This window comes from Ammospiza caudacuta, chromosome 32 (assembly GCF_027887145.1).
Source record: "Ammospiza caudacuta isolate bAmmCau1 chromosome 32, bAmmCau1.pri, whole genome shotgun sequence".
NCBI classification, from domain to species: Eukaryota; Metazoa; Chordata; class Aves; order Passeriformes; family Passerellidae; genus Ammospiza; species Ammospiza caudacuta.
In genome coordinates, this window is record NC_080624.1 from 3,463,242 (window position 1) to 3,475,686 (window position 12,445).

Sequence of the window (12,445 nt, forward strand, 5' to 3'; positions counted from 1 at the left end):
GGTCTCTCTAGGGCTGAGGAGGGTCTGTAGGATCTATGGGGTCTCTGTAGGGCTGGGCACAGGTAAAGGCGGGTCTGGGGTCTCTGTGGGGTCCGATGGAGGTGGAGGGGGCTCTGTAGGGTCTCTGTGGGGCTGGGATTGACACCCAGATGGGTCTGTGGGGTCTCTGTTGGGCTGGGGAGGGGTCCATAGGATCTGTGGGGTCTCTGTAGGGCTGGGGAGGGTCCATAGGATCTGTGGGGTCCGTGTGGGGCTGGGGGAGGGTCCACAGGATCTGTGGGGTCTCTGTAGGGCTGGGGAGGGTCCACAGGATCTGTGGGGGTCCGTGTGGGGCTGGGGAGGGTCCACAGGATCTGTGGGGTCTCTGTAGGGCTGGGGAGGGTCCACAGGATCTGTGGGGTCCGTGTGGGGCTGGGCAGAGGCACGGGGGTTCTGTGGGGGCCCTGTAGGGTCAGAAAAGGGGCACAGGCGGCCCTATAGGGTGGGACAGGGGGCACAGGTGGTTCTGTGGGGCAGGGGGCCCTATAGGGTGGGACAGGGGGCACAGGCGGTTCTGTGGGGGTGGGGCTGAGGGGCACACGTGCTTCTATAGGGCAGGTGGATCTATAGGGGCTTTATGGGGGTTCTGTGGGGTCAGGCCGAGGGGACATGGGCGGTTCTGTAGGGGTGGGACAGGGGGCACAAGGTGGCTCTATAGGGTGGGGCTGAGGGGCACAGGGGTGGTTCTGTGGGGCAGGGGGCTCTATAGGGTGGGACAGGGGGCACAGGTGGCTCTATAGGGTGGGGCTGAGGGGCACAGGTTGTTCTGTGGGGCAGGGGGCCTCTATAGGGTCAGGTTGAGGGGCACAGGTGGTTCTATGGGGTCAGGCCGAGGGGCATGGGGGGGCTCTATAGGGTGGGACAGGGGGCACAGGTGGTTCTATAGGGTCAGGTTGAGGGGCACAGGTGTGTCTATGGGGTGGGAACAGGTGTGTCTAGGGTCAGGTTGTGGGGCACAGGTGTGTCTATGGGGTGGGAACAGGTGTGTCTATAGGGTCAGGTTGTGGGGCACAGGTGTGTCTATGGGGTGGGAACAGGGGTTCTATAGGGTCAAGATGAGGGGTGCAGGGTGGTTCTATAGGGTCAGGCCTGGGGCACAGGTGTGTCTATGGGGTGGGAACATGGGTTCTATAGGGTCAGGTTGTGGGGCACAGGTGTGTCTATAGGGTGGGAACAGGGGTTCTATAGGGTCAGGTTGTGGGGCACAGGTGTGTCTATGGGGTGGGAACAGGGGTTCTATAGGGTCAGGCCAATGGACATGGGTGGGGTTCTGTGGGGCACAGGTGGTTCTACGGGGTGGCACAGGTGGTTCTATGGGGTCAGGAGGAATTTGGGGCTCTGTGGGGCACAGGTGGCCCTATAGGGTGGGACAAGGGGCACAGGTGCTTCTGTGGGGTCAGGAGGAATTTGGGGTTGGCTCTGGGGCTCTGTGGGGCTACAGGTGACCCTATAGGGCGGGATGGTGGCACAGGTGGGTCTGTGGGGGTCGGATCTGGGGCACAGGTGGTTCTGTGGGGCGGCACAGGTGGCTCTATGGGGTGGCACAGGTGGCTCTATGGGGCGGCACAGGTGGCTCTATGGGGCGGCACAGGTGGTTCTATGGGGTGGCACAGGTGGTTCTGTGTTCTATGGGGTGGCACAGGTGGTTCTATGGGGCAGCACAGGTGGTTCTGTGTTCTATGGGGCGGCACAGGTGGTTCTATGGGGCGGCACAGGTGGTTCTGTGTTCTATGGGGTGGCACAGGTGGTTCTATGGGGTGGCACAGGTGGTTCTATGGGGCGGCACAGGTGGCTCTGTGGGGCGGCACAGGTGGCTCTGTGGGGCGGCACAGGTGGCTCTATGGGGCGGCACAGGTGGTTCTGTGTTCTATGGGGTGGCACAGGTGGTTCTATGGGGTGGCACAGGTGGTTCTATGGGGCGGCACAGGTGGTTCTATGGGGTGGCACAGGTGGTTCTATGGGGCGGCACAGGTGGCTCTATGGGGTGGCACAGGTGGTTCTATGGGGTGGCACAGGTGGCTCTATGGGCTCAGGAGGGATCTGGGGCTCTGTGGGGCTACAGGTGGCCCTATAGGGGCTCCATAGGGGGCTGGGCTGGTGGGGAGGGGGCTCCGTGGGGAGGGGCTCCTTCCCGAGGTGGGAACAGCAGAGGGGCCGCGTTTGGGGGGGGCCCAGGATGAATTTTGGGGGTCCAGGATGAATTTTGGGGGGATTTTGGGGTCCAGGATGAATTTTGGGGGGTCCTGGGGGGGTTTAGGGACAGAAACCGAGTGGGGAGGGGGAGTCGGGAGGGTCCGGGCCCGGTGTTTGGGGAGGGGGCTCGGGGCAGAACTGGGGCCGTTTTAGGGTGATTTCGGGGGGTGATTTTAGGGCCATTTTGGGGAGATTTTGGGCATTTTGGGGAGAGGTTTTGGAGCCGTTTTGGGGGTGATTTGGGGCCGTTTTGTGGAGATTTTGGGGTGGTTCCTGGGGGTAATTTTGGGGCCGTTGTAGGGCGATTTTGGGGCCGTTTTGGGGCCGTTTTTGTGGAGATTTTGGGGTGGTTTTTGGGGCCGTTTTGGGGAGGGGGCTCGGGACAGTTTTGGGGCCATTTTTTGGGGTGATTTGGGGCTGTTTTGGAGCCGTTTTGGAGTCTCCTTAGGGCCCAGATCCTCATGGGGGGGAGGGGTCTCCGGGCACTCCGCTGGGTCTGGGGGCTCCAGGGGGTCTCTATGACAACAACGATTTGAGGGGGGGGTCCCGAGGGTCCCCAACAGCCCCGGGGGGGTCTCGGGGGTTCTCGGGGGTCTCTGTAGGGTCCCCTTGGGGTCCCCAACGTCCAACAGATGGGTGGGGCCGCCGGGGGGGGGAGGGGATGAGCGGCCCCTCGCGCGCCCCCCGCCCCCCCCCGAGGGACCCCCAGGGTTGGGGGGGGCCCCAATGAGGGGGGGGGGGGGTCTCCATTGAGGGGGGGGGGAGGGGCAATCCCCTTTTCCTCCCCTTCCCCCCCCTCATTTCCCTACAGGTGCCCGCCCCTCCCCCCCGCCCTGCACCTGGGGGGGGTTTGGGGATTTTTTTTTTTTTTTTAATTATTTTTTTTTTGGGGGGGGGGGGTCCGCACGTTTATGGGGTGGGGGATGGGCAGCACCATCCTCCCCCCCCCGCCCCCTCCCCAAAGGAATTTGGGGTCCACAAGGGGCTCCTTGTTGGAGCCGGGGCCGCCCCCGCTTCCGGCCGGGTGGGGCCGGGGCGGGGCCCCCAAATTCTCCCGGGGGGGCCCCAAAAATCCTTCCGGGATTGCTGGGGGGGGGCGGGGGGCGATCCCAAATCCTTCCGGGATTTTTGGGGGGGAAGGGGGGGGTCCCCGGATTGGCGGCTCCTCCCAAAGGGAAGGGCGGGACCGGCAATGATGGGGGGGGGGGGGTGGGGACACACCCGGGGGGATTTGGGGGGGGGTCCCACAGGTCTGGACGCCCCCCCCCCCCCACAAGGGGGGATTTAGGGGGGGGTCCCCCCAACCCTGAACCCCCCCCCCGAGGGGATTTGGGGGTGGGGAGGGGTCGGGGGTCGCACACTGGGGGGTGGGGGAGCCCCGGCTGCACCAAGGGGGATTTGGGGAGGGGTCTCAGCCCTCTGTGCCCCCCCGGGTGATTTTGGGGGGGATTTTTGGGGGCATTTTGGGGATTTTTGGTTCATTTCGGGCCCGTCCCTGTCCGTGGTGCTGAATTCGGGGGGGGGGCGGCGCTCGGCGGTTCCGGGGGGGGGGATGGGGATGGGGGGGGTGGGGGAGGGGCGGTTGTTGGGGGGGGGGGTGGGGGTCGCGCGCCAAGGTGACAGGGTCCCCTCATTAGAGGCGTTGCCATGGAAACGGGCGCATCCACACGAGCCCGTGGGGGGGGGGGAGGGGAGGGGAGGCCGGCACACAATGGAGGGGGGGAGGGGAGGGGAGGGGAGGGGGGGGTTTGGGGGTGGGGGCATGGATGGATGGGGGGGGGGTGGAGACCCCTCCCCAAATGAGCCCCCCCCCCCCCAGGGCCGCGGCCATGGCGGCGCTCGCGGTGCTGCTGCTGCTGCTGGGGGGGCGCGGGCCGCGCCATCGTCATCCCCCCCGAGTGTGAGTGCGAATTTGGGGAGGGGGCGAGAGGTGGTGACACCCCCCAGCCATGCATGGAGCCCCCCCCGGTGCTGTTTGTGCTGAACGAGGAGGGGTTTGCATGAGGAGACCCCTCCTCAATTAACCCCCTGATCGTGGGAATCCCCCCTACCGGCATGGAGACCCCCCCTCAATTCACCCCCTGATCGTGGGGATTCCCCGGCATGGAGACCCCTCCTCAATTCAGTTTATCCCACTGGCATGGAGACCCCTCCTCAATTCAATTCACCCCACTGGCATGGAGACCCCCCCCCAGCATGGAGACCCCCCCTCAATTTACTCCGTGATCGTGGGGACCCCCTGGCATGGAGACCCCCCCTCAATTTACCCTCATGACCCTGGACCCCCCCTCAATTCAACCCCCCAACATGGAGGACCCCTCCTCAATTCACCCCCTGATCGTGGGGATTCCCCCGGCATGGAGACCCCCCCCTCAATTCAATTCACACCCCCAGCATGGAGACCCCACCCCCAACATGGAGACCCCCCCTCAATTCACCCCCTGATCGTGGGACCCCCCCTCAATTCATCCTCCTGGACCCCCCCTCAATTCACCCCCCCAGCATGGAGACCCCCCCCCTCAATTCATCCCATAATCGTGAGACCCCCCCCCTCAATTCACCCCCTGACCCTGTTTCCGCTCTCCCCACATGAAGACCCCTCCCCAAATTCCCTCCTCACACTTTCCCCCCTAATCCCTTCCCCCCCCAATATTTTTGAAGGCCCCCTTCCCCATTTTTGAGGCCCCCCTTTGCACGAGACCCCCCCCCCATTTTGGAGCTCCCCCCTTGCACGCTCCCCCCCCCCCCGCTTTGCCGGGGGTCTCTCCGGAGCCCCCTCCCCACTCACGCTGTTCTCTCCCCCCCTGTGCCCCCCCCGGATGGTGCAGACTCGCTGCACGAGCGTGAGTTTGGGGGGGCTTTGGGGGGTCCTAGAGGGGTTTTTGGGGGGTCTGGGGGGGTCCCAGAGGGGTTTTGGGGGGTCCTACAGGGGTTTTGGGGGTCTGCGGGGATCCCAGGGGGGCTTTGGGGGGTCCTAGAGAGGTTTTGGGGAGTCTGGGGGGGTCCCAGAGGGGTTTTAGGGGGTCTGGGGGGGGTCCTAGGGGGGCTTGGGGGAGTCCCAGAGGGGTTTTGGGGGGTCCTGGGGGGGTCCCAGGGGGGCTTTGGGGGGTCTGGGGGGGTCCCTGGGGGGGCTTTTGAGGAGTCTTTGGGGGGTCTGGGGGGGTTTTGGGGGGTCCTAGAGAGGTTTTGGGGAGTCTGGGGGGGTCCAGGGGGGCTTTGGGGGGTCCTAGAGGGGTTTTTGGGGGGCTTTGGGGGGTCCCAGGGGGGCTTTGGGGGGTCCCTAGAGGGGTTTTGGGGGGTCTGGGGGGGACCTAGGGGGCTTGGGGGGTCCTAGAGGGGTTTTGGGGGGTCTGGGGGGGACCTAGGGGGGCTTGGGGGTCCCAGAGGGGTTTTGGGGGGGTCTGAGGGGTCCCAGGGGGCTTTGGGGGGTCTGGTGTGTTGGGGAAGCTCCTGGAGGGGATTCCCACCGGGGCTTTGGGGGGTCTGGGGGAAGGTCCCAGGTGGGTTTTGGGGTGTCAGGGGGGTCTGGGGCTGTTTTGGGGTCCCAGGTGGGTTTTCGGGGTGTTTGTGTGGGTTTTGGGCTCCCGAGTGTGTTTGGGGTGTCAGGGGTGATCTGGGGCTATTTCGGGGTGCCCGTTTGGGGTCCCAGGTGGGTTTTGGGGTCCCGGGGTGGTTTTTGGGGTGTCAGGGTGGGTTTCGGGGTGTCAGAGTGTGTTTTGGGGTGTCAAGGTGGGTTTTGGGGTGCCCGTTCGGGGTCCCAGGTGTGTTTTGGGGTCCCAGGGTGGTTTTTGGGGTGTCAGGGTGGCTTTTGGGGTCCCAGGTATGTTTCGGGGTGTCTCTGTGTTTCGGGGTGCCTGTTTGGGGTCCCAGGTGTGTTTTGGGGTCCCAGGTATGTTTCGGGGTGTCTCTGTGTTTCGGGGTGCCTGTTTGGGGTCCCAGGTGTGTTTTGGGGTGTCAGGGTGTGTTTCGGGGTGTCTGTGTATTTCGGGGTGCCCGTTTGTGGTGTCAGGGTGTGTTTTGGGGTGTCAGGGTGTGTTTCGGGGTGTCTGTGTATTTCGGGGTGCCCGTTCGGGTCCCAGCCGCTGCCCCCCCCAGTCCAGCAGCCCCCCGAGCTGACGGAGGCGCCCCCGGAGCAGCTCGTGGTGTTCCCCAGCGACGACGCCGTGCTCAAGTGCGCGGCCAGCGGCAGCCCCGCCCCGCAGTGAGTGACACCTGTGGCACCTGTGTGTCACCTGTGTGTCACCTGTGTGTCACCTGTGTGTCACCCTGTGTGTCACCTGTGTCACCTTGAGTGACACCTGTGTGTCACCTGTGTCACCCTGTGTGTCACCCTGTGTGTCATCCTGAGTGTCACCTGTGTCACCTGTGTCACTTGTGTGTCACCCTGTGTGTCACCCTGAGTGTCACCGTGTGTGTCACCTGTGTGTCACACTGAGTGTCACCCTGTGTGTCACCTGTGTCACCTTGAGTGACACCTGTGTGTCACCCTGTGTGTCACCTGTGTGTCACTTGTGTGTCACTTGTGTGTGACCTGTGTGTCACCTGTGTGTCACCTGTGTCACCTGTCACCCTGTGTGTCACCTGTGTGTGACCTATGTGTCACCCTGTGTGTCACCCTGTGTGTCACCCTGTGTGTCACCTGTGTCACCTTGAGTGACACCTGTGTGTCACCTGTGTGACCTGTGTGTCACCCTGTGTGTCATCCTGAGTGTCACCTGTGTCACCTGTCACCCTGTGTCTCACCCGTGTGTCACCTGTGTGTCACCCTGTGTGCCCCCTGCACGGTGTGTGTCATTTAAATGTCACCCTGTCACCTGTGTCACCCTGTGTGTCACCTGTGTACCCCCCCCGTGCAGTGTCACCCCAGGGTCACCTGTGCCACCTGTCACACCGAGTGTCACCTCGGTCAGTGGGGTCACCTGTGTCACCTGAGTGTCAGCTGTCCCCGCAGCCACTGTCCCCTGTCCCTGCCCCGCTGTCACTGTGCCGTCCCCTCAGGTTCCGCTGGACCCGCGATGGCCGCCTGTCCCTGTGTCACTGTCCCTGTGTCACTGTCATTGTGTCACTGTCCCCATCCCTGTCACTGTCCCTGTGTCACTGTCCCTGTGTCACTGTCATTGTCCCCTGTGTCACTGTCCCTGTGTCACTGTCACTGTCCCCGTGTCCCCGCAGGTTCCGCTGGACCCGCGATGGCCGCCCGTCCCCGTCACTGTCCCTGTGTCACTGTCTGTCCCTGTGTCCCCGTCCCTGTGTCCCCGTCCCTGTGTCACTGTCATTGTCACTGTGTCACTGTCCCCTGTGTCACTGTCCCCTGTGTCCCTGTCCCTGTGTCACTGTCCCTGTGTCACTGTCCCTGTCCCTGTGTCACTGTCCCTGTGTCCCTGTCCCTGTGTCACTGTCCCTGTGTCACTGTCCCTGTGTCACTGTCCCTGTCCCTGTGTCACTGTCCCTGTGTCACTGTCACTGTCCCCGTGTCCCCGCAGGTTCCGCTGGACCCGCGATGGGCGCCCGTCACTGTCCCTGTGTCACTGTCCCCGTCACTGTCCCTGTGTCACTGTCCCCGTCACTGTCCCTGTCCCTGTGTCCCTGTGTCCCTGTCCCTGTGTCCCTGTCCCTGTGTCCCTGTCCCTGTGTCACTGTCCCTGTGTCACTGTCCCTGTGTCACTGTCCCCGTGTCCCCGCAGGTTCCGCTGGACCCGCGATGGGCGCCCGTTCCCGTCCCCGTCCCTGTCCCCGGCGGAGCTCGCGGGGGTCTCGGTGTCCCCCGGGGGGGGGACCTTGGTCATCAACGCCAGCCTGGCCGGGCGCCTGCAGGGCCGGTTCCGCTGCGAGGCCACCAACGCGCTGGGGACAGCGGTGTCACCCGAGAGCCGGGTCATCGCCGAGAGTGAGTGAATAAATCACCCCAAAATCACTCCAAAATAACCCCAAAATCACCCCAAAATCACCCCAAAACTGCGCTGGGAACAGCGGTGTCACCCAAGAGCCGGGTCATCGCGGAGAGTGAATAAATCACCCCAAAACCACCCCAAAATCACCCCTAAACCCCATAAATCCACCCCAAAACCGCGCTGGGGACAGTGGTGTCACCCGAGAGCCGGGTCATCGCGGAGAGTGAGTGCCTGAATCACCCCAAAATCACCCCAAAATCACCCCAAAATCACCCCAAAATCACCCCAAAATCCTCCCAACCTCCTTGGGGACAGTGCAGGAGTCCCTGGCTGGTTTTGGGGTCCCTGTTTTGGGGTCCCTGTTGGTTTTTGTGTTCCCGTGGGTTTCTGGGGTCCCCTGTGTTTTTGGGGTCCCTGTTTTGGGGTTCCTGTGGGTTTTTGGGGGTTCCCCGTTGGATTTTGGGGTGTCACAGCCATGGTGCCCCCCAAGCCCCGCCACAGTGGCCCAAGGAGAAGGGGATGCTGTGGGTTTTTGGGGTTCCCGTGTTTTTGGGGTCCCTGTTTTGAGGTTTCCCGTGGCTTTGGGGTGCTGTGGGTATTTGGGGGTCCCTGTTTTTGGGGTGCTGTGGGTATTTGGGGTGCTGTAGCCGTTGTGTCCCCCAGCCCCGCCGCAGTGGCCCAAGGAGAAGTTTTGGGGTCCCTGTGGGTTTTTGGGGGTTCCCCGTTGGTTTTTGGGGTGTCACACCCTCTGTCCCCCAGCGCCGCCGCAGTGGCCCAAGGAGAAGTTTTGGGGTCCCTGTGGGTTTTTGGGGGTTCCCCGTTGGTTTTTGGGGTGTCACACCCTCTGTCCCCCAGCGCCGCCGCAGTGGCCCAAGGAGAAGGGTTTCCTGTTGGTTTTTGGGGTTCCTGTTGGTTTTTGGGGTGTCCCTGTTTGTTTTTGGGGTGTCACAGCCTCTGTCCCCCAGCCCCGCCGCAGTGGCCCAAGGAGAAGGGTTTCCTGTGGATTTTTGGGGTTCCTGTCAGTTTTTGGGGGTTCCCCGTTGGTTTTTGGGGTGTCACGGCCGTTGTGTCCCCCAGCCCCGCCGCAGTGGCCCAAGGAGAAGTTTTGGGGTTCCTGTCAGTTTTTGGGGTGTCCCCGTTGGTTTTTGGTGTGTCACAGCCGTTGTGTCCCCCAGCCCCGCCGCAGTGGCCCAAGGAGAAGGGTTTCCTGTGGGTTTTTGGGGTTCCTGTGGATTTTTGGGGTTCCTGTTGGTTTTTGGGGTGTCCCCGTTTGTTTTTGGGGTGTCACAGCCTCTGTCCCCCAGCCCCGCCGCAGTGGCCCAAGCAGAAGGGGTTACTGTGGATTTTTGGGGTTCCTGTGGGTTTTTGGGGTTCCTGTTGGTTTTTGGGGTGTCCCTGTTTGTTTTTGGGGTGTCACACCCTCTGTCCCCCAGCCCTGCCGCAGTGGCCCAAGGAGAAGGGTTTCCTGTTGGTTTTTGGGGTTCCTGTTGGTTTTTGGGGTGTCCCTGTTTGTTTTTGGGGTGTCACACCCTCTGTCCCCCAGCCCCGCCGCAGTGGCCAAGGAGAAGTTTTGGGGTTCCTGTTGGTTTTTGGGGTGTCCCCGTTTGTTTTTGGGGTGTCACACCCTCTGTCCCCCAGCCCTGCCGCAGTGGCCCAAGGAGAAGGGTTTCCTGTGGATTTTTGGGGTCCCTGTTGGTTTTTGGGGTGTCCCCGTTGGTTTTTGGGGTGTCACAGCCTCTGTCCCCCAGCCCCGCCGCAGTGGCCCAAGGAGAAGGTGACGCCGGTGACGGTGGAGGAGGGGGACCCCGTGGTGCTGCCCTGCGAGCCCCCCCAGAGCGCCGTGCCCCCCAAGATCTACTGGCTCAACAGCCGTGAGCAAACGGGGCTGGGGGCTTTGGGGGGCTGTGGGGGTTCATCCTGCACCCCAAATCCCACCCGAAATCCCAAATCCTCTCCTGTACACCCCAAAATCCCAAATCCTCTCCTGAACCCCGAAATCCCAAATCCTCTCCTGTACACCCCAAAATCCCAAATCCTCTCCTGAACCCCGAAGTCCCAAATCCTCTCCTGTACACCCCAAAATCCCAAATCCTCTCCTGTACACCCCGAAATCCCAAATCCTCTCCTGAACCCCGAAATCCCAAATCCTCTCCTGAACCCCAAAATCCCTCCGTGCCCCCCCAAGATCTACTGGCTCAACAGCCGTGAGCAAATGGGGCTTTGGGGGCTTTGGGGGGGTTCATCCTGCACCCCAAAATCCCACCCGAAATCCCAAATCCTCTCCTGTACACCCCGAAATCCCAAATCCTCCCCTGAACCCCGAAATCCCAAATCCTCTCCTGTACACCCCGAAATCCCAAATCCTCCCCTGAACCCCAAAATCCCAAATCCTCTCCTGAACCCCGAAATCCCAAATCCTCTCCTGTACACCCCGAAATCCCAAATCCTTTCCCGTACACCCCAAAATCCCAAATCCTCTCCTGAACCCTGAAATCCTAAATCCTCCCCTGAATCCCGAAATCCCAAATCCTCTCCTGAACCCTGAAATCCCAAATCCTCCCCTGAACCCCGAAATCCCAAATCCTCTCCTGTACCCCCCAAAATCCCAAATCCTCTCCTGTACCCCCCAAAATCCCAAATCCTCTCCTGTACACCCCAAAATCCCAAATCCTCTTCTGTACACCCCGAAATCCCAAATCCTCTCCTGAACCCCGAAATCCCAAATCCTCTCCTGAACCCCAAAATCCCTCCGTGCCCCCCCAAGATCTACTGGCTCAACAGCCGTGAGCAAATGGGGCTGGGGGCTTTGGGGGGGGTTAATCCTGTACCCCAAAATCCCACCCGAAATCCCAAATCCTCTCCTGAACCCCGAAATCCCAAATCCTCTCCTGTACACCCCGAAACCCCAAATCCTCTCCTGTACACCCCAAAATCCCTCCGTGCCCCCCCAAGATCTACTGGCTCAACAGCCGTGAGCAAATGGGGCTGGGGGCTTTGGGGGGGTTCATCCTGCACCCCAAAATCCCACCCGAAATCCCAAATCCTCTCCTGTACACCCCGAAATCCCAAATCCTCCCCTGAACCCCGAAATCCCAAATCCTCTCCTGTACACCCCGAAATCCCAAATCCTCCCCTGAATCCCAAAATCCCAAATCCTCTCCTGAACCCTGAAATCCCAAATCCTCCCCTGAACCCCGAAATCCCAAATCCTCTCCTGTACCCCCCAAAATCCCAAATCCTCTCCTGTACACCCCAAAATCCCAAATCCTCTTCTGTACACCCCGAAATCCCAAATCCTCTCCTGAACCCCGAAATCCCAAATCCTCTCCTGTACTCCCCGAAATCCCAAATCCTCTCCTGAACCCCGAAATCCCTCCGTGCCCCCCCAAGATCTACTGGCTCAACAGCCGTGAGCAAATGGGGCTGGGGGCTTTGGGGGGGTTCATCCTGTACCCCAAAATCCCACCCGAAATCCCAAATCCTCTCCTGTACACCCCGAAATCCCAAATCCTCCCCTGAACCCCGAAATCCCAAATCCTCTCCTGAACCCTGAAATCCCAAATCCTCCCCTGAACCCCGAAATCCCAAATCCTCTCCTGTACACCCCAAAATCCCAAATCCTCCCCTGAATCCCGAAATCCCAAATCCTCTCCTGTACACCCCAAAATCCCAAATCCTCTCCTGAACCCCAAAATCCCAAATCCTCTCCTGAACCCTGAAATCCTAAATCCTCCCCTGAACCCCGAAATCCCAAATCCTCTCCTGTACACCCCGAAATCCCAAATCCTCCCCTGAATCCCGAAATCCCAAATCCTCTCCTGAACCCTGAAATCCCAAATCCTCCCCTGAACCCCGAAATCCCAAATCCTCTCCTGTACCCCCCAAAATCCCAAATCCTCTCCTGTACACCCCAAAATCCCAAATCCTCTTCTGTACACCCCGAAATCCCAAATCCTCTCCTGAACCCCGAAATCCCAAATCCTCTCCTGAACCCTGAAATCCTAAATCCTCCCCTGAACCCCGAAATCCCAAAGCCTCTCCTGTACTCCCCGAAATCCCAAATCCTCTCCTGAACCCCGAAATCCCTCCGTGCCCCCCCAAGATCTACTGGCTCAACAGCCGTGAGCAAATGGGGCTGGGGGCTTTGGGGGGGTTCATCCTGCACCCCAAAATCCCCGCTGTGTACCCCAAATCCCCTAAATCCTCCCTGAACCTCAAAATCCTGCCCTGAAACCTCCAAAATCCTTCCCCCAAACCCCAAATCCTACCCTGAACCTCCCCAATATCCTCCCCCAAAATCCTCCCCTGAAACTCCAAATTTC

At 61.3% G+C, this 12,445-nt stretch overlaps 1 protein-coding gene across 1 annotated transcript in view; it reads left to right on the forward strand.

Annotated features, from left to right (window-relative positions):
* Nucleotides 1-4,061: 4,061 nt before the first annotated feature.
* The window catches only part of L1CAM (L1 cell adhesion molecule), a 65,641-nt gene continuing 57,257 nt past the window's right edge, over nt 4,062-12,445 (forward strand). Inside the window, 5 exon segments of the mRNA XM_058822311.1 lie at nt 4,062-4,132; nt 5,061-5,075; nt 6,242-6,433; nt 7,917-8,119; nt 9,872-9,994. Of these exon segments, the coding sequence (XP_058678294.1) occupies nt 4,062-4,132; nt 5,061-5,075; nt 6,242-6,433; nt 7,917-8,119; nt 9,872-9,994 (604 nt within the window).